Source organism: Episyrphus balteatus, chromosome 3 (assembly GCF_945859705.1).
Source record: "Episyrphus balteatus chromosome 3, idEpiBalt1.1, whole genome shotgun sequence".
In the NCBI taxonomy this organism is placed as follows: domain Eukaryota; kingdom Metazoa; phylum Arthropoda; class Insecta; order Diptera; family Syrphidae; genus Episyrphus; species Episyrphus balteatus.
This window is the reverse complement of record NC_079136.1, coordinates 35511919-35534712: the sequence shown is the minus strand read 5'-3', so window position 1 is coordinate 35534712 and position 22794 is coordinate 35511919. Positions and strand designations below refer to the sequence as shown.

The 22794-nt window shown below is 28.4% G+C and overlaps 1 protein-coding gene across 8 annotated transcripts; it reads left to right on the top strand.

Moving 5' to 3' along the window:
* Positions 1 to 1050: 1050 nt before the first annotated feature.
* Positions 1051 to 22380, top strand: LOC129914259 (protein anoxia up-regulated-like). Of its 8 annotated transcripts, none has more exons than XM_055993422.1 (8): positions 1051 to 1305; positions 11747 to 11782; positions 12128 to 12625; positions 13097 to 13203; positions 13268 to 13404; positions 13628 to 13765; positions 20749 to 20953; positions 21012 to 22380. In XM_055993422.1, exons 1-8 carry the CDS (start codon positions 1231 to 1233, stop codon positions 21811 to 21813), a joined length of 1998 nt encoding a protein of 665 aa, XP_055849397.1. In that variant the 5' UTR covers positions 1051 to 1230; the 3' UTR covers positions 21814 to 22380. The 8 variants fall into 8 exon arrangements, with proteins under 8 accessions (XP_055849397.1, XP_055849396.1, XP_055849395.1 ...); XM_055993421.1 differs by having other exon boundaries at positions 13610 to 13765; XM_055993420.1 differs by having other exon boundaries at positions 13595 to 13765.
* The last annotated feature ends 414 nt before the right edge of the window (positions 22381 to 22794 follow it).

The window sequence follows — 22794 nt, the reverse complement described above, 5'->3', positions numbered from 1 at the left end:
TAAAAAAGTACGTATTAATTTTTGTGGTTTACAGAGAAATCTTTTTCTTACAGTTATTTTACAGTATTAAATGTTTAACCAGCTAAGTACTGAGTTACCACAAAAACACGGCTCATATTGTCGACAGCGATAGCAATTTTATATTAACGGCTTGAGTTTTGTGTGTGGATAGTAAAATGTTACGCATATTCATATACCACAGTGACCCATTAAATATACCTACAAATGCAACATTTGTGTAGTTATTGTACCAAAACGGATTCGTTTGGACTTTTATGGTATAAATAAAGAAATTACTTCAATAAAATACACCAATATAATACAGAATATTCAAGATTATTCATTTATTTTGGAGAAATTTATTTATTTGGAAACAAATTAACCTCTAAAGTTTTGAATCTGGCATCGAAAGTATTAAATTTAGGATATTTCATGTTTGAACCGAATATATTATTTTCTATAGTTATGACAATTAATATAATATTGAAAATAAGTAGGTATGCAGATACTAACATTATGAAAAACAGGAAATAAATACATTTTTGAAACAATTTTCAAAATCTGCAATAAATTTAACTGATCCTCTGAAAAAAAAACAGAAAAAAATTAAAATCCAAATGAAAAACACTCAATGTGCCATCTAATTAGACAAAAACGCAAATGCTTCGCTTAAATTAGATTTTCATAATTTCTCAACAATTTATCATTTTGTCTATAAGATCATAAAAATAAAAAAAATAGTATAATCACACTCATACTTTTTGAAAACCAGCACTTTCCTGACTGCACAAAAAAATTGAAAAAACAAAAATATATCAATGAAATCGCTCGCATATTAGCAAATTCACAAAAAACTTAAAAAAAAGTATAATCCAACAAAAATAAAAAAAAAAAAATTAAAAATACTTGTTGTCTCATGGCAATTTAAACTTCGTCTACACTTCATACTACAGCTGCGCGCGAAAATTTTACTTTCTCTTCAAATGTATGAGTGTGTTCCAAAAATAATTCAGCAATGAAGTGAACAGTTTTTTTTTTTTTATTTAAAAACAAAAACTCAAAATCATCCGAAAATCCTGACCAGAATTCAGAAGATCTCTAACGGGCGTTAAGTGAAGACACGACGACACGAGTAGAAAAAACCTTAAAAAAATTTTAATTAAAGTGAAATTTTTATTTTCTTAATTTTTAAAAACTTAAACAAAAAAAAAAAAAAACTTTCGAACGAAAATGGTTTATGAATCTGCTTTCACCACCCGTAGGTCCTATTCTACAAGGCCCGTGGTTTCGTCGTATTCCGTATCGGTAAGCGATATAGAATAAATTTTAAAATTAAAAAAAAGTAGTTAATTAAAAAAAAAAATTAAAAAATTAGCAGTAGTGTAGTGTGGTTTCCCAAAATTATGTGATGATAAAAATATTTGCAATAATAATTTTGAATAAAAGTGGAAAAAAGAAAAAAAAAGGACTTTAAAAAAAAAAATAATAAAAAGTGTTTTACTCAAATTAAATTTTAAATAAAATTTAAAAATTAAAAAAACAAAGTTTTTAGTGAAAATTGCAAATATTTTTTAATTCGCCTGTAGACATTTTTATTTAATTTTTTTTTATTATTGAAATTATTTAATGCTTGTGTCCACCTTGCTGTGTTAAAAAAAATAAATAAATACAACTTTAAGGACATTTCAATAAAATGAAACTTCGAGAATAAATCGAATTGAATGGAATTGAAACACGTTTGAAACATTGAGTCTGTTATATTTTTTTTATTTGTTGTCTTCTCAAAAATCATTTAGTCTTGTATCCAAGTGAACCTTTAGAAACTGTCGTCCTGTTTTTTTTTTCTATGAATATCGCATTTTATGTTACACATTGGAGTATCAACAATTTAATTTGGTTAAAACATTTTCATGAAAAAAATATTAAAAAAATAAGAAAAATCATTTTGAATTTGTTAAAAAAAGAAAAAAAAAAAAAATAAATGTTATGTATTTTTGAATTTTGATGTAAGACATAATATTTGTGTCATCTTTTTGTTGTCAATTGTTAAAAATTATTTTGAAATTCTTTTAAAAGAAGGAAATAAAAATATTTAAGGATAAGATATACTATAAGGAGGTATATGTTATTGTTTTAAGTTAAAAAAAAAAATCATGATGCATGTTGCTATTAATATAATCATCAAATATTATTATTCGCTTTGAGTTTTCAATTTCCAAAAACCTATACACTTATAAAAACACAAAAATAAAAAATAAATGCAAAAATACTTTATTACAATAGATAAATATTTCATTATAAAGATTGAAAATATTAAAATAAAATTAGAATTTTTTTTTTTTGCACGATGATGGTAATAAAAATCTTTTGCATCATTAATAATTTTGTCTGAATGCCAAACCATTTCAAGGCAAAAATTCAAATGCAATGAGAATAATTTTTATATTTAGGTAGTTGATTTTACTTATAAACACTTTATGTAGATATAATTTATTATATAACACACATTTTGGTTGTTGCAATAATTACAAACTTGCACGTGTGTGTATACAAATTCTTATATTAGAAAGTGAATTTTGAAATGAGATTTGTTTATTTTAAATATTATTTTAAAGAGTGTATTCTTACATCATTGCCAAATTTGTATTGCATTTTTGAAACTTGAAATCATTTTTATAAACAATAGGAAATATTCACTCATATTTGAATAAAACATTATTTATATAATTCTGGAATAGACAGCGTTCTTTTAAATAAATCAATGCCAGGAGTATGAAGTATATGTCAAAAATGTCAAAAAATTTGACAGCTTCCATCAAAATAAGATTTTTTATTGGAGTGTCCATTGTAAGCAGTTTAAGATATTGGATTTTGAAATAGAAATAGAATAGTTCTCTCTTGAGCAACAGATTTTTTTTTTTAAATATTGATGTGAGTACAACTCAGGTTTGAACCATTATTGAGGGATATACATAACATATGTATATAAAAATACTGTAGGTGTAGGAAATGTCAAGGATTTTTGAGAAAAACGAAAATGAGAAAATAAATTGGTCCACATGTTGAATTTCGGCCGTCACCAAAATGTTAATAGTGCCAAAATGTGTGGCAACCCTAGTGCCATCACGTCCAAAATTACGTTACGTTACGCATTTCTTTCAAATTTCATAAATCAAAACTGATTCTTTGATTTTTAATTTTAAAGCAAGTTTATAAAATGAATAGTCAAAAACTTGTTTTTCTGATTCATTTTTGGAAATGAAAATAAAAATACAAATTTAGATCCATTAAAAAAATAGTTTTTTAAAGAAAGTATATAATTGAAAAAAAAAACGAAGTTGGTACTTATGCCATTTATAATTCCAATAACGCCAAAAACCAAAATTTTAAAAACAAAAATTTAATATTCCGATTTGGAAAAATTGCTTAAAAAAATTTTAAATTTTTTACAAATCAAATATTTATTATCTTTTTTTGAAAATTTTGTTTTATATCTATTTCCAAACTAGATAAAAAGCTGGACAAAAAATTGATAGCCAAAGTCATAAATAAGGTTCTACGAAAAATAAACTTACACATGATTTATTTTATCCAAATTGTTTGATCCGTTTTCGAGAAAATTCAAGGTATTTTATTTCTTTTCAAGGCCCACAGTTCATTATATTTAAAGTTGCCATTAAAAATTGAAAATCTACCAAATTTTACCATTTTAAATGGCAACTTTAAACTAAACTATCAAGGTCTCAAAAAATAAAACCAAATAAAATTTGAAGAAAATTGTCCAATAGTTTATGCCTAAATGTGTACAAATTGCATTTCTTATTGTTTTATTGGTTTTGATTTATTTTTTAACATTACACCGCAATGATGCCCTGTAATGGCAATAAAAATCATTGACCGTCTGCAATTATAAAAAAAACACACATACAAACAATAGGCTGATAGGAATAAAAAAAAATTATGAGTAGAACTGAATAATTAGTCCAAAGTCACTATAAGTTTCACTATAGACGTGTTTTATTGTAATGCGGTATGTAGTTGAGTAAACATTTTATACTGTAAACAACAACAAACGTTTACTTTTGTTTTTTGCTAATAATCCTTTGGTGTTGAAATTGTCAAAAATGTAAAATGTAAAAGTTTAGAATTTTTTTTTTCGTTAACGTGTGTTTACCTAATTATTTGTTTTTTCTAAAAAACAAACGGTCCTCGTTTGGATCAAAACAACTCTGAGATGATACATATTTGTTTTAGAAATTTTTATAAGGCCTCTTAAGTAATATGGTCGTACAATGGTAAACAAAAATCAAAACGTCTGATTTATTGCTCAAGAGCAGAACAATTTACATTACAAAAAAAGGTTACACATACGCCACAGTGACCGTTCAAGTTTAACTACACAAAATTGTATGGCTGACCAAAATAACCTAAACTATTAAGGGGTCTGGCCGTTAATCGTTGTACATTGATGTATTTATGAAATTGCTCATTAAGTTAAAGGCAGTTCTACATTGGGTTGTGAAAATTATGTAGGGAAATTGGGAAAAATTTAAAACAAACTAAATTTCATTTTTCAAATTTTAAATCTTTATTTCACCTTAAAGATTTTTATCCAAATCGTTTTTTTAATAAGATATGAAAAATTATGAAAATACCTCAAAACTTTGTAAAAGTGACTTATTTGACCTTTAGAAACGGTTTTCATTAAATTTCTAAAATTTTTCTTTTAAAATGAATGAAAATCAGAGTCTCTATAAAAAATACTACATGGTAAAATTTAGACAACAGCTTTGTAGACGTACATATGCAGGAACTAAAAGATACGTAGAATTGATATACTAAATCTCTTAAACATTTTGTATTCATAAATAAAATCTGAGCAAAATAGCAAAGATATCTATACGTAGAAGAAATTACTATTCAAACTAGAAATAGAATATAAAGAGCAGTAGTCAAAACGTTAACGAACGTATGCCGTAGTTTGATCCCTGATCTACATAATATATTTGTAAACTTCTATTGTTTATAAAAGACAATTTGTATAAAAATTAGTATTTTTTTTTATAAATCCCAAAATGTAAACAACATTATAAATCTTATTGAAAGTTTATTTCTCTGCTGACGCATAGTAACATTTTGAAAATATACATTTTCTTAAAAGTTAAAAAAAAAAAATAGGAAAAAAATCGCAATAAACATCTTATGTTTAATTTTTTTTCTTACTATAAGCTCCTGCTAGCGTATAATTAATTAGAAGACCATTCCACCTCTCGTCATTTCTTTTCACCATTCTAATTTAAGAATCCCAGCCAGTATTATATACAAAAAATGTATATCTTTGGACATTCCACATTGAAAAGCAAAAAATAAAATAAAATTTTCTAAACAAACTCAATACTATAGTAGAAATTTTGCTATAGCAATGAATTCATAAGAGAGATTTTTTTTTGGTAATTCTAGATGCGCGCGCATTTAATAACCAAAAATATCTCAACAATTTTTTTGTTTTTCTATTCGTTTTCCATGACTTCATTGGGTGGATAAAAAAAAAAAAAAAATGTTCACAGTCAAAAACAATTAATGATGTGATGTTATTTTTTTTTTAAGTAAAAATAATAAATCCTGACAAAATTTTAATACATATTTTATTTCGGGGGACTGATAGATTTTGATATTTTTTCTCATTAAAAATATATTAACAAATATTTCGATGATGCAGATTTTTATTTGACATTTTGATTTATTAAATATTAGATAAATTATTTGAGGTAATGGATTTTTAATTGAAAATATAATTAATTTTTTTTTTTTGAAAATACTATTTTTAAGTAAAAATATTTCTTGAAAGAAAAAAATGAATGAAGATTTTTGAAAATTGAAAACTGTAACAAACCTTTAACCACTTCTAACACAGTTTTTTTTATTTTGTTACAAAAAAACATCATTTACGCAACCACACTGCAATTTTATTTATGCTTTTTACAATTGTTTTAAAAACCTAATACAACTCTCTTTAAGCCCAATCATATTATTAGCGCTCCTGTAAATATGCAATGAGTCAAAATCGAAATATCCATTTTGTAAATATCAACCCAGTCGTTCTCGTAGATCTCCTGTATTGTAAATATTTGAAAAAAAAAAACAAAAGATCGTCCTGTAAATAGAAATCCATGCACATCCTGCAAAATAATTGGTTGAAAGAATGTAAATAGTTTCATATTTTGATAAACCAAAACAAATAAATACTGACACACAAAAACCCTCTCGGAAATTGTTTTGGAATTTGCAGAAAAAGGATATTCCATGGGAGAAGGTACCATTTGTACCACGCCCAACACTTATCGCCGATCCGGTGACAGCATTCGGCAAGCCACGCCAATACAAGACAACATCTCGCCCATCAATTCTTGATCCCATCAATAGGGCTGCCATCAAACCCAGTGCAAGGGTCTTAAACGAACCAATTAAGCCTTATATCTCAGCTAGGGATCAAACTAGGGAGAGAGTTTTGAAAGAGGTTCGCCAATACATTGACACCATTGAAGTTGGTGGCAATCAGGCTGCACGCACCTCAAGAGATAGCATGGACTTGCTTTTGCCACATTTACATGGAGTTTCGAGGGAACAAAAGTCGAAATATCGAAACACTTATAACTATGGCGATGGCTTTTCGAAATATAATTATTAAATTTAAGGACCAAAAAAAAAAAGATATTTTCCAACGACTCCGAATCCGAAACTTAACATTTCCTTCATAAACTTCATCACAATTATTTTTTTTTGTTTTTCATCATCATCATCCAATTTGTTAAATATTTTTTACTTAAATGTTAAAATTGTTTATTTATTCTTGATGTATTTATGTTTTTTTTTTGTATTACAATCATCCTTGTTCAAACATGTTTCAATTTCCTGGCATTTTAAAATTAAAATTAAAAAAAAAAACAAAAACAAAGTTTTAAACACTTTTTGTTTCTTAAAAAAAAACAAGGCTCTTGAGAACCTAGGGTCTGTAATAATGATGCAGCAAGATGGCTTCAAATCTAAAAATTAAAACTTATTCCTTTGCTTCTTCTTCTTCTTGTATAATAAAAAAAGAATTTTTGTGTTTTCTAAAAAAAAAATCGTAGACCCCACGTTATGACTTACTGACAGAAAGGCCAGGAGCTCATCGCTCCCACAACTCATCCGACTACTCATACCAATACAAGTCGGAGACATCAAGGAGCTCCTCAAATGATCCCCATTCTTATAGGCCAGCAGAGCGTTCTTCTTATTCATCAACTGTTGAGAGGTCAGCTCGCAGCGGTCCAGGTGGCTACAATTACAGCACTGAGAGAACTAGCACAGCTGGAGCTGGACCCGGTGGATATAGTTATTCATCAACAACATCGGGACGCTTGCCAGGTGGCACCACATACCGTCACTACTCATACCGGGTTTAAATTTTAATTATTTTAAACTACGAGTTTTTCTTATTAAAAAAATTACAAAATAAATCGAACGAACAAAAACTTATTCAAAAACAAAATAAATCATTCAAACTAACTAACAAAACGAAAATATATAACTAATTAAAAACAACAAAAAAATAAAAAATCTTTTTTTTTATAATAATATTTTGTATACAAATCTTCTTACAAGCTCGTGTACAAAATCCTTGAGAAGATGGTTTTTTGCCAAAAAACTCCTTTTTTGTATTAAAACTGCAACCATGCAAAGTATAATTATTTATATAATATTTTTACTCAAATAACAATTCATAATTATTTTTTTATATAGAAATGTAGATGTAAACGCTTTAAAAAAGTTTTAAAAATAAAATAATAATAATACCATAACATTTTTGTGATACAAAATGAAGGCCAATAAAATTTTAAATTTTTTTTGGTGAAAATGTTTTATGTTTTATTTCGAGAAATTTTTTTTTTATTAAAATGCGATATTCATAGAGTTGGTTTTTATAGCTAAAATTGATTTTAAGATAGTCCAGGTAGTAGAACCGAAAATCTCTTAACTTATATCTAAGCTTTTAAAGTTAAAAAGGCGACTCATTTGGTCAGAACAAGTTTAATAAGCAAGTGAGTATGATGTGATTTGCGTCCCCTTTATAAAATGTTAGAGGAACTTAAAAAATTAGTTTAAATCTTTTCTAAAAAATAAACAAAAACATGAAAAGTTGGGCAGAATTTGAATTTTTTTCATTTTTTGGTCATCTTAAACAAGATGGTGTTAAAAAAACTTCGTGAAAAATGGAAAACGCTATTTTTTGTTCTACATTTTTTTCAACTTTTCAACTTTTCAGATATTTCATAATAGACCAAACCAAAAGATTATCTATGGTCTGCTCAGCCTTGAATTAAAAAAAATCTAATTTGAGTTTTATGTATGCAAATAAAATGAATACAAAAAAATTAAATTAAATCTAAAAAAGGTTAATATCAAACCAATTGCTAATGCCAATTGCTAATAGTAAAAAAGCATTGGAATTTTGTTTTAACATTCTTGAAAAATCTTAAAAAATTTCTTATGAATCAGTCTCTGATCAATTCTTTAATTTGTTGAAGCGAGTAATTTAAAAAAATTGACTTGAATTAATTGTTTTTCATTTCTGTTTTGAACCAATAGATTTTTTTTATTTGACTGAATTTGAAAAGAGTTTTTTTTAAAAACATATCATGTTTATTAGGTCATAACAATAAAAACTTTTCCTTTTTTGCATTAAATTGCAAAACAATTTCCTGTGGCAAATTAAAAATATGCCCTTAACAGTTTTTTTGTTTACACTCGGTACATTAACTTTATTCGTTTGCAAATCAAATTCACCCCAACAAAATATAAACAAAAAATTAAATATAATGGTCCAAACAGAATATACTGAAATTAAAAACAAACTTACGGGTAACTTGTTAAGTTGTTCATCCCAAATCTTTGGAGTTTTAAATTTAATGCAGTTTTTGTGAAATTTCTGAAAAGTCCTACTTGGAACAGGTATTTTGCTTTCACTTTCTATAATGGATTTTTTTTTTTTTACAAAACTTTCATTTAAACATTGCTTAATAAAATTGGGAAAAAAATTATTTATTAAAACATTTTTTATTACGTTTTTATATAAAATTATTTAATAAGTTTTAATAACAGTCAATTTTCAACTTTAATTTTGATGAACAAAATTCTAACGGTTTGAGACTGGTTTTTGATTTTTAAAACTTGCCCTGTTAACGTAGTTTTCAAAAAAATTTTAAAGTTTCCAAAGTTGGACCAAGAACGAAAGATTATTCAGTAAGTATAATAATAAGCAAAATAATGATTCAAACTTAGAGTGTTTAGAAAAATTCACAAAAAGTGCATTTAATCCTAAACATTTGGAAGAAACAAGATACCAAATTCTGAAAGCTTTTGAGTTAGTCTTTATAGCTCTGTATAACTGTTGAAATGGAGCAATATTCAATACAATTCAATAGTTATTTCGCCAAAAAACTAAGAACTTTTAATAAAATAATTTAATTACTGGGTTTAAAAAATTATTTCACACTGCTGAAAGTAAATAATTAAACGGCGCTTATACGATATTCGTATACTTTGTACCAAGGATATGCAATTTTATTGAAAATAATTAAAGGAATTTGCGTTTGACATTTGTAGATAGCTAATTCACGTAAAATTTAGACATTGCACAGCGCAAGCTCGTTTCCATATAAAAGCATCGTTGTATGGTTGTTACAATATTGGCACAACAATTGTATAAGTTAGAAGGCACTTTAGTAATCAAAACACTACCTACTTTTATTCATAATAAGATGCCCAAAACAAGTATTTATTTTTTAGATATCTCAAAATTGCATTTTCTAAATATTATTTCACTAAAACATAGTGCGGAGTTAATAGTTATCCTACAAGCCGGCTAAATTATCAGTCTGCAATGTGCAAATCTCCAAATTTTATTGTGATATGTGTAAACAAATTTGCTCCAGGGCAAGAGATTCTGCTCACGCAAGTGACCGCTTCATTTAAACAAATGCTTATGATATTTTTAGCTAACGGGAGTTTAAAAAAATCTTAAATTCTTCATCTTATCTAAATGGTTCAATGAGAAGCACATTTAATAGCACTTGTTTATAGTTGGAAAGTTTTGTAGAATTTGTTTTCCAAATTCTTTGGTAAATTCTACCTAAATTCGATATTAACTTTTAGTCGAGAAATAGGCCCGTATGCATAAAATATAGTACATATTTGTACAAGAGAATTAATAAATGTGGAAAAAAAAAGTTCACACTTTTGAATTTTTGAAGTAAAAGCATTTACCTACTATTTTGTATGCATATCAACCATAGTATAAAGCTTTTGATAAGTCCGCAAAATTGCATCTGTTATAAGTAAAATAACGGAAGCTGTCTTGAGAAAAGTAAGTATCTTGGCCTCGAGTTGTAAACAGAAAACTGAGCATAAAATAACGCGATTGGGAATACCTGCAGTAGAGTATTCAGTAAAAAAAATTATATGATTTCTGTGGGCTTACACAATGTGGTATGAAGAATTATCAATTATCACTTATGGTTCGATTCGAGAGTATGGCGAAGCGCACCTTCCAAAGCATATTATTGTATATCACAAAATTTGGATGTAATATTAAAGATTTGAGAGAAAAAAAGTAAGATTTCCCATAAAAAAAAAAACAAGAGAATTTTCGTTCTCCAGAAGTTGAGTTACGCATGAGATTTGAACTGGAGAATCAATACCACACTAAAATTTTTGTGACCTCACAACTTTTGTCCGATTTTTACTTGCTCTAATAGGGCAAGTATTGGTTTCGTGTAGAAAAAAAAATTTGAGATTTTAATCAAAACGATCATGGAGAAGATCCAAAAAGTGGTTTTCGTGATTTTTTTAATATCTCCTTTTTAACGCATATCTCCCATATAAAGTTTACGAGGTATTGCAATTTTCTCGAAAACGGCTCAAACGATTTTGATTAAATTTGGTATACGTAATAGACTTATTGATTCTAACAAAACTGCGTTTTTAGTTTTTCTCAAAAAATGCGGAGAACGGAAATATGGCGTTGCAGTTTTTCAAAAATTGACATATTTTTTAAGTTCATATATTTCATCAAAGCATTAGTTATTTTATTTAAAATTTACAGAGATCATTAAGTATAAAATGTTAAAAAAAATATTTTTAAAAACATTTTTGAGAAAAAAAATTTTTTAATTTAATTTTAATTTAAATTTTATTTTTTTTAAAATTTTAAAAATCTTAAATTTCCAATAGATATTTAAGATAAAGATACTGTGAACTACAAGAGCAAGTACGTGCATTTTATTTTTCTTTAAAACCTCCAGCGAGTTATGATCTAAAAGGCACATCTAATTGTCGTCTATTTAATAACAAGGGAATACTAAAAATTTTAAGGTATAAGATACCGTATTTTTAAAATAAAATCTCGAAACACGGATTGTTCTCGTCATGGGTAAACATTCGCTGTAGTAATATAGTTCATTAACGACTTCAGATTTCGAGGAAAGTGGTTCAATTGTTGAAAGGAGTATTTGTATGAAACGAATATTTTGTAAGCGAAGGTAACGATATATTGACTAGTGAGTAGATATTAAGACGAAATTTTTTCTTCGAGTAATTAAGGATTTTTAGAACCAAAAAAAAAAAAAATGATTAATAAACCAAGGTGGATACAAGTATGAACTCTAAAAGAAAAGAGTATTAAAAACAATATATTTTTATGTTTCAGTACCCTGTTTCACGGACTGTAACTGGCTCCTCAAGAGTAAGTATTATCACTTCATTAACATATCAGCCATACCTCATAATTCACCTCATTTTTTCCATGTCTATCCAATAATTTGCATATTCTTTGCTTACCAATAACCTTATGTCATATCAATTATTTTCTGTTTGCTTCTTGCCTTTTTATAGCATTCTCGAATGTATATTTTTTCTTTCGTACCATTTTCGGAGCTCTAGCCAACTCATTCATCAGTACAACATTTTTTCACTTCTCAAAAAGAAAACATCATCTCTTTTACATCATCATCACAATCACAGTTACATAATATACAATACAAAATACATGAATTTATATTCTATATAAACAAAAATTCCAACCACACAGGTATACAGCACCAGCTATCCGATTTATTCTTACTCGCCCCGTGTTACTACAAAACGAGTTATTACTTCACCTGTCCGTACAATCTATTCGACCCCCATTGTACGAACTCGTGTTATTACTTCACCAATCCGTACCACCACCACCCGAGTGTATTCATCACCTGTCCGTACCACTGTGTACTCGTCGCCATCAATCCACTCGGAGTACATTGCACCATACACATCGTCGTACTCTTCTTCTTCGTACTCATCGGTGTTGCCGTACAGCTCGTACTCGTACTCGCCATCCATTCGTACACGAGTGGTTGAGACCCCAGTCCGTGTTATTAGATCGTCGCGTTTGATTCGCTCCTCGTTGAGCCCTGAACGGATTATTACATCACCAATCCGTACTCTCCCATCCATCCTTAATAAGGAACTCGATCGTATTGCCCACAGAACTAGGCCTGGATATGGTTACCATGCACTTACCAACTACCTCAATTCCGAGCCTTTTATTGTGAGTTACTAAAATGTTTGTCAAATTAAATTTAAGCTACCGATATTAGCCGTGTTTTATTGGTAACTCAGTACTTAGCTTAGTAAAATTTTACACGGTAAGCAACAACAAATGATTGCTAAGGATAAACAAAAGTTTTTTATTTTTTGGTTTACACAGAAAATTTTTTTCTTAACATATACGTTTGGTACCCTTCAACAATAAAGGGTTATAAAAAATAAATAAAAGTAATCGTTTTTTGTTATTTAGAGCATAAAATGTTTACTCAGTAAAATACTGAGTACCAATAAAACACGGCTATTGTAAAATTTTGGGATGGAGAAAGGATTTCAGGATTTGAATTCGCCGTGAATTTGCTCCGTTCTCTAAGCCCACTTTAACAAAAAATATCAGTAGCTTTACGGAAGGTCCTTTCAAACCCTTTCCTTTGCCCAATTAATTTCAAACAAACTTCCTTCTTCCGCTTATTAGAATTTTGAATCGGAAACCAAGAGGATCCGTAACTCTACAAATAATCTAATGCGTGAGCTCCATACACCAGTTACACGTCGTTCTCGCAGCGTTACTCCGTTCCCAGCGTAAGTTTCAAAACCATTATGTCTAAGCTTATAAGTCTTAAAAATCAACTTTAACCCTAAAAAGGTACACATATGAGCCAGCATCGAAGCAAGCTCTTGATGCCTACGTTGCTAGAGTAACAAACCCAACACGTCACTTGGCCAAGGAGGTGCACAATATCACACAATACCCCGATACACCACGCAAAAGCAAATATGTCGGTATGTATGAATTACGTCTGTCTGGACCTTCAGTCAAGTCAGATTTTTATTTTATTAAATTTGGTTAAAGCGAAAAGAGGAAATCACAAAAAAAAAAAAAAATTATCAAAATTTGGATTTTTTATCTAAAAAAAAATTTTTAACTGATTTCCTTTTTAAACTTCAACAAAAACAAAAAAAAATATTTAAGGCAAAAGTCATCTAGCATCGGTAAGGATTCTAGGCGATAAGGCGTATAATACAAGGAGTGCACTATACAATCCGGACAAGGTCCGAACTGATATTAATTTGTTGTCACGTTATATTCAAAACAAACGGGGTAGAAGCGAAGCTTCTGACCGAGTTGTCGTTAGCAATGAAGGTAAGTGCTTTGTTGTGTTTTTTTTTTGGATTGTTTTCTATTACTATTTCTTTCTTTCTTTCTATTCATCTGTTTCTGTTAAATGATCATTCCGTTTAAGCTTACCTACATAATTGTTATGAAGATTAATTTTCATTATTTGTGGGGGTTAACGTTCCATTGAAAAAATAAAAAAATTATAGTTTGTAATTCTATAAAAAAAATGAGACTTAAAAAGTTTTTCTGGCAATAAATTTACCTTCAAAAAAATTACAATTTAAAAAAAATATAGCAATCGAGTATGTTGAACCTTTGCACTCATGTTCGATTTTCCGAGAATACTGAGACGATCTGAAATTGGAAGAGAAATACATACAAAATCGACAAAATCAATAATTTATCCCCAATTCAATTGTTTGTGGTCGAAATAGTTCAGAAATGTCAACATTTTATCCCTGAGGTCCAAAGAGGGCGACAAGCATGAATCGAAGTTTAAAGTCATTGATAAAGACGATGTGGCATGATGAAAAAAAAAAAACAAAGAAATATCGCAATCGTATTTTTACATTTTTCGCCGAATCCAAAGGCCTCCGATATCATAGCAACCCAATTGCAGAATGTTGAATGGACAAATGTATGACTTCGCACCCATTCAACTGCAACAATGGTGAAGTGTCCAACTGTATTTACTTATCGATAATTTTTATTAATTTTATTTTGATAAAACTTTTCCAGGGGCACTGTGACGTATGCGTAACTTTTTTTTTCAATTGAAACAGTGTTAATAGAAATTTGTCTATTTTTGACCTTTGGTTAACCGTATTTATTTGTAAATCATTCTCTGGGTTTAATAGAATATGAAAAGACTTACATATGGGATGCAGAAGAATAGGCTGAGTTATGAGTACCTAGTATAAAATAAATTCAACTGAGGAAACCTGCCATAAGTATTTCAAGATTTTTAACTTTTGACTTTCTTAGTTATGGTTCAGTTTTAGTTTCTTTTTTTTAATATTTTGAAATTCGTTTTGCAATCAATTTTAAATACATTTAAATTCTTTCTTATTTTCATATCAGGGTTTTTGATCCTCCGATTTTAAATTCGATCGATGAATTGTGTGAAATTCCGGCTTTATTTATTATTTTGCGAGTGTAAATTTATATTAAATATGAAAGTCTATAGGTGAATCGCATTGAAATATTTTACAAAACTCTCATTTTTAATGATTAACCCAAAAAATATGCGATTTTTAATTTTGAAAAAGTTTTAAACTAAACAATTTTTTTGTTTAATAAAGATGTTAAAAAGGAATTGTCTAAGATTTTTGAAGAGGAAATTTTGTTACAATATTTTTGTGACGATTTTTAATTTTCATTCACCATTTAAAAATAGAAGAATTGATATTTTTGATCTTATGTTTAGAATAAATATCATATCATATTTTACATAGTTTAGAAACGGGAGCAATTTTTGACCAATATTATAAAAATGATTAAAATGAAAAGTTTTTACAAAATGTAGATTAATGCAGTATTGTACAAAAGCACAATTTTTTAATAAGCCACTTTTCGATAAAACTTACAGTTTAAAAGTTAAAGTTAATTTGACATTGTACAGTTTTTAATTTATAGTGATAATTTTCTTTTGTAGAAAATTACATGGCTTACAAAACCTTCTTTAAACAACTTTCGAATAGATTTCATTGTTTAAGAGTTATATGAAAAAACGATAACTTCGATATTTAAACTTGAATAACTTTTTGAAAAAGGTCGCAGTCGTACATTTTATTTTGATACGCAGTTATCACGTTTGAAATAAAATTACAGTCAAATCCCTGTAAGTACAACCTTTTTTAAGTCGAATTTCCCTCTAACTCAATTTTTTCACAATTTTCTTTTTTCCCAGAGTGCACAAATAAACAGCTCAATATTAATACTTTTTGGATACGAAAAAAGTTCTTTAAAATCGAATTTCGTCTGAGTCACTAAACATAACTACACCAGCAGAGTTTCCACTTTCTAAATAAAATTTGACTGGACTAATGGAAATTAGTTAATCTCAAATTGAAATTGTTAAAAATATTGACAATTAGGAAATTTTTGACCAAATTATTCATTTTAATTTCAACGGAACGCTAACCCCATCAATGGATGCTTTTTCCTTTTTTTCTTTTCCATAATTTAATCCAAAATCAAGTAGAAAGCTTCAAGAAAAACGGTTTAAATTGTAACTAACTCTGTCTATAAATTAATCAACTTAAAAATCTCCTCCTATTTCTTATTACTAACTTGTTTTTTTATGTTTCGATTGATTTATTCTTTACAGTTGAAGGAGCTGTTGAAGCCTAAGAACAGCCTGTTATGGATTTAGATATAAAACATTTTGCCATAAAAATAAAACTTTACACAATTTTTTTTTTGTTTTTAATAATTTTTTTATAATACCAAACGAATCTAAAAATATCTTTTTTTCAATCAACAAAAAGAAGAAAAAAAACAAAACAAAGATTTTATCACTTTGTGTAACAATTTTCCTTTCACACAAAAAAAATCTTCATTCATAATTGTGTTTTTAATTTTTGATATTTTTGCCAAAACTATAAAAAATCATTTTTTTTATAGTAATTTTAACTTTTCTTTCTAATTTAGGAAAAAAATCTTTTAATATCTGTCATGATAAAGATAAGAACAAATATTTACTCCAGTTTAATATTTTAGTTAATTTTATTCAAAAAACGAACGAGCAGTCTCAATTATTGTCAGGCATTATAAAATGATTTATAATTAATTTTGTAAAGTAAAAAATTCTTTTGTTAGTAGTTTTTTTTTTGTTGTAAGTAAATTTAATCAATAATTTTTTTGTATAATATAAATGTATATAAGTTTTTAAGTACAATCTTGTAAATTGCGTTTTAATTTCTCTTCGAGGTTATTTTTGTGATTTTTTCTAAATTGCAAAATTTCTGTTTTGCTGACGCTGTTTTCACTCTTTTTCATTCAGTTTCGTCATAAAACAAAAAAACATGGACACTTTGATGTTTTTTTTTTTGTTCAATTTTTCCTAACAGTCAAAATATACAGACACAATCACATTTTAATAACAATATATCAAATAAAATCTTCATTCTACTAAACTAGCAGCGAATTTGTAATGGCCTTGACCCAGTTTCTGAAATTAGCAAAAACCGACGTCAGTAACGCTAATTTATTATCATTCAATGTCAGAATTAAGTTATTCGCTAATTAAATCTTGTTTTATTTCTTGAAATGTTTTGATGAAGGATCGCTTTAAATTTTTCGCAAATAAATTTTATTTATTAACACCCCTAATGTCATATTATTTTGTTGTGTACGATCTTCAATTTTATGTCGAAGCTGTACGCTTTAACAATGTCAGAGAATAAAAATTAATAATAGTCATTAATCGCGGGGGGTTTATATATTAAAATAGAAAAAAAAAAAAATTGTCTAGATCACAAAAACATTTATATTTTATTTTGCAAATTTGTTTATTTATGTATAAAGGATTTATAGTGTTCTGCCTAGAAAGATCATAATACGTATATGACTATAAACACAACAAGTCTGTGTATGTAGACATTTGTGTTTAACAAATAATAAAATTAAGTCGAAGCATACCATCTGCTACTGATCCATCAAGTTTCTTTTGAACTGACAGCCTAATTCTTACATATTAACAAATTTCAAATATTTTTCAATCAAATTTTTATCATTAGCTTACCCGACAGTCAGTTGAGCAGATGATATAAAAAATAGAAAATGAAAAGTAAAGATAATATTACGAGTAGGTACATGGGATACCGCAAGGTTGAGATTTAACTCGCGCACTTAACATAAAACTTGGGGAATATACTTAACTATTCTTTCTATTTTTGATGTACAGTCTTTTTTTATATTCAACGGGCAAAGCCTCTAAAAATTTATTAATTATCGGGTTTTCGATTGACGACTCCCAACTATGTGTTTGAATAAACGTAAAATAAATTATTTGGAATCAAAAATATAATATTCCAGGCATATTATTTGCTTCTACAATATGATGGTTACAATAATGATTAAAACCTCATTTACAGATGATTAAAAGTATTTTAATTTATTCTTAAAACAAATAAAATTCTTCAGATATTTGAAAACAAAAAATGGTATTTTGTTTTACCTTGCGAGACAAACCCGAACTTTGACCAACTATAAAATTGAATTTAATTAATTTACGGAATTCGTTTACAGATCATTTTTTAGACAATTTTATTGTGAATGAGTATGTCATTGGTAATTTTTAGATTGAATGATTAAAATGTAGATATTAAATAAAAACGGTACGAACCTCTTTTCCCAGATGGCGGCTGCTCCCGGCATCCTATCATCCCAACAAATTGACATTTATGATGAGGACATTCACCCAAACATATTCCATTAAAAAATTTTGTACGGCAAAAAATGCGATTTCATGCCCATATTTGGACTAATTTGCCTGGGCTATAAAAACTTTCTCATAAGAGCATCTAGAGCCATTTGAAATAAACTAGTGGAAATTGTCCAGTGAATGTGGATTGTCAATGTATTTTTTAACGTCCTTTTTAAACTGATGAAGTTCTATTATGGGTCACTGTGGCGAATGTGTAACTTTTTTTAGTTTTAGTTTTGTTTTTTGTTAGTTAAACAAAATCTCCTTTTGTTGATCAAAAAACCTTTCTGAATAATTTACACGTTACGAAGTGGTCAGTTACGTCGGCTTAAGATGCAAACATCGTAAATTCATTTTTATAAGTGTTGTTTAGGCGAATGATTTTTAATATTCAATTTAGGAACAGCTTTATACATATATTCAACATGTCTAACATTTTCTTTTCTGCCATTAAGTAAAACAAATATGTACCTCCATTTAACTTTTTACCATTTTTTACTAATTAAATTAAATGCTTACTTATTAAATCAGACAAAATCTAAATTTCATAGCTGTGATATCCTTCTTTTGTCTATTTCAAAGCAGTTGCCACCTTTTCTTTAACAGTTGTGTAAAAGTTCTTCGCTCAGATTTTTTTTATAAGAGAAATTTTCCATATTAAATTAAAAATATATTTGTTTTTACAAAATTTAATGGTTTTTATAATAAAAACGTTAAATTGCAACCTTTAATTTTGTATAAGGTATTAAATTTTTATTTTTGCATTTTTTTTTTACTGAATGTGTAAAATTTCAAAAATTTTATTTCAAAATTGTAGCAAAACTGACAAAGCTATAAGTATTTTAATGCTTCCTTATGAACGTGTTATATTACCGTTTTCGGTGTTCCAAACTTTAAGCGTTTTCCCCACGACTCATGTTTTTAGAATTGATGCCCCTATAACTTCAAAACTAATGGACCGATACTTTTGAAATTTTGCACACTATCCAAAAGAGTAAAAAATTGAAAATTTCAATTAAATTTTAAATTTCCCAGTGTTACGTGGGAAAAACTTTTACAGTTCATTTTAATTTTTTTGATTTCCGACAGTTCTGACAACAATAAAGAAAAAAAGTTGCTTGGAAGTTGATGAACTTCAAAAAATAATTGAAAATATGTAGTTATAAATGGTTACTGGTTACAGAAGTGAATACGTGGCATCATTTATAGCAAGTATGAATAGATATGGTCAAAAGTGGTAGAATCTTTTCTCATGGTATGATTCTTTCCAGGCTATAAATTAAAAAAATTTTAAAATGTATCTTTCAATATACTGAACTTGGGATTTATATAGAATACTTTTTTTCTGGGCCATTAAAAACTATTAACATTTGCAAAATGAACTAATTACTGGGCTCATAAACTCAGTTTGGAATTAGTTCTTTTTCTTTCCATATATTTTGAATTTCATTTTGAAACTGAGTTCATTTTCTGTTGAGACTTTCTACCAAGAAAAAAGGAAGTTTGTTTATTTTCAGTTATTTCGTAATTCCCTTTTATTTTGGTACAAATTTATGAGTGCTAAAATTTCTCAGGCTGTATAGTTTTACTCGCAAAGGTCTAGTGTATAACGAACTTGGTTTATTCTCGGATCTACGTGAGGTTTATGTTAACGGACACAACACTTGGGTTCACACTGAATTGTATAGGTGTTTTTTTTTTCTTTTTTTTATCAAATGAAGGTCTTAGCAAACAAATTCTTCCAATTATTGAAATATAACAGACAGGAAGAAAACTTGGCTTTATTTTGTTTGAAATTGTGAAATTGTATTGATTTTTTAAATAAAAAAAATCGTGTATCCCAGAGATGCTGACAATGAGCTCTGCCGAAAGATTGTTAAAAACTTTATTATTCATTTTCTTTTAAATGAATACACCTGTAGGTACTTGTGAAGGTATTTAATACTTGCGAAAACATTCTTATTTACAAGCCATCAATTCATTTGAAAAACAATTCATTTTTCTTTAAATGCATGAGAGTTCCTATTCCAAGCCCATCTCATTACACAAAATTAAGTTCTATTAAACAACTCTTGATAAATCAGAGTTCTGTTTAAAACAAATACATTAATTTTTTGTTAATACTCGTATCTGTTATAATATTTTTTTTTGTAAATAAAATTTTGTATGTAATTGTTTTTGATATTTTTATTGGATTTTTGTACGATGATTTTTTTTTGTAAAATTCATTTGTCAAAATAACAATTGCATTTTAAAATTGTATAGTTTTTTTTGTATTGAAAAAAATTAAACCCAATAAAAAACTGTCCCCACAATACCTCTGACACCATCATTCAGAAGGCCGCATTCTAATGTCATCAAAGCCGGGATTCAATCACTTTTGTGTAAGTAAATAACATAAAAAATATACTATAAACATTTAATAGTTTAACTTAATTATTAAAAATAATAAAACAACCACGTGAAATGCTTGCACTTTAGTTATCATGCAGCATAGACACATCACTCAGCTCCCCTCAGCACACACATAACAAGTTATAGAATTTAAAACCTACACAACATTATCATATCATTACAGTTCCAGACTTAGATCCATTCAGGCCATCGCGTAAGTTCTCTGCTCCAAAGCCTTTAGAGGATCCAGTTGATGATGAGACCAAGGAGAAACAACGTCTTAGGAAGGAACGCCTTCTGACTGTCAACGAAGAAGCTTCCATTGATGATGTTGCTGTTGAAAAGAAGAAGGCACAACGTGCTGACGAAATGAAACGTTTGGAAGCTAAGTAAGTCTTTCAATTGTTTGGAAAATGAATGAAGATCTATGGTATCTTTAAATTGCAGAGCTCTAGAGGAAGATAAGAAGAGGAAAGCCGAAGCCGAGAGGAAAGCTAAGTTAGAAGCTGACAAACTTGCTGAAGAGTTAAAGAAAGCAGATGAAGAGGCTAGAAAGGCCCGTGAGGCTCGTCTTGCTGAGCAAGCCCGTCTTGTTGAAGAAGCTGAACAAGCTCGTTTAGCTGAAGAAGCTAAATTGGCTGAAGAAGCTAAGAAAGCAGAAGAAGCTAAACTTGCCGAAGAAGCTAAGTTGGCTGAAGAAGCTAAACTTGCCGAAGCAGCTCGTTTAGCTGATGAAGCCAAACAAGCTGAAGCAGCTAAACTTGCCGAAGAAGCTCGCTTGGCTGAAGAAGCTAAATTAGCTGAAGAAGCTAAACTCGCCGAAGAGGCTAAATTGGCTGAAGAAGCTGCCCGCAAAGCAGAAGAACAACGCTTGGAGGAAGAACAAAAAACCCGCGAAGAAGAAATGAGCCGTTTGGCTGAATTGGAAAAGATTGCCGGAGAAGAACGTGAAGCTGAATTGGCCCGCCAAGCTGCTGAATTGTCTGAAATTGCTCGCCAAGAAGCTGAAATCGCTGCCCAGGAGTTGCAAGCCATGCAACAAAGTTCCACTGCCGAAGCACCAGCTGCTGAAGAACCAGCTGAAGAAGAATCAGCTGAACCTACTGCCGATGCTGAATCAGCTGCTGAAGAAGAACCCAAACCCGTTATTGAGGAACCTCAGTCTCCAGTTGAAGAAAAAGCTGAAGAAGAAGTTGCTGCTGAACCTGTTGTCAGCATTGATGAAGTTAAATCCGATATCGAAGAATAAAAACCTGGTGATGCTAGTTGTTGCTTCTCTTTTGACTCTTTTAAGACTTCTATTATTTTTTTGATAAAAGCTTAAACACCAAATAAGCGTTATTTAAAGTTTTAACTTTTATTTTCGATTAACGTATAACAAAGACAAGAAATTAAGAAAAACAAAAAAAAAACTATTTTTAAGAAATTAATTTATTTATTTATATCAATTGGCATTTCTGAAGTAGGATCAAGGTCCTTATATAGTTTAAACTGCTATGTACTTATATGTTTTGTTATATTATAGCTTAGCATGCGTTATATAAGGAATACTCTGTCTTTATTTTCAGTTAAGCATTTTGTCTGTCTTGTTCAAATGCATTTGATTTTTTTTTTGTTTTTTTTTTTGTTAAATCTTTCGCTTGCCAAGCCCAACGATTTATTTTATTTTTTTTTTTGTTTCGTTAAATTTGTTTTCATTAAGCAAAGATTTATAAAAAAGTATAGTAATTATTTTAAAATGTATACTCATGTATTAATATTAAATACGAGAAAATAACTGATTTAGATCAATTCTTAATAAAGAACAAAAACCGAATTTGTCTGTATTTATTTTATTTATTTTAAATAAAAAATGTGAGAAATTAAGGAATTTAATGAAAGGTAAAAATAAAGAATGGTTTTGGTTGGAAACGAAAATAATAGGTACCTTTGCAGTTAAATGGAATAAAATCTCCAAACTGAATTCAAAATATTTTAAGAAAATAAACTTTAAGACAGAATTTGTTCAAAGAATGCCATTCGATTTTGTGTCATGAATTCTAAAACCATTTTTGAAAAAATTTGAAAACTTTAAAAAAATATAAGTATTATGTGGAACGTATTCATCCTTCCACTTATTAAGCCAGTCAAAATGTTTACAATTAAACGCACAAACCCACAGGACGACGACGATGAAGGGCATGACGAAATCCAATGGCTTGGAGCCAATTAAAGCCGCTTTCAAAAATGG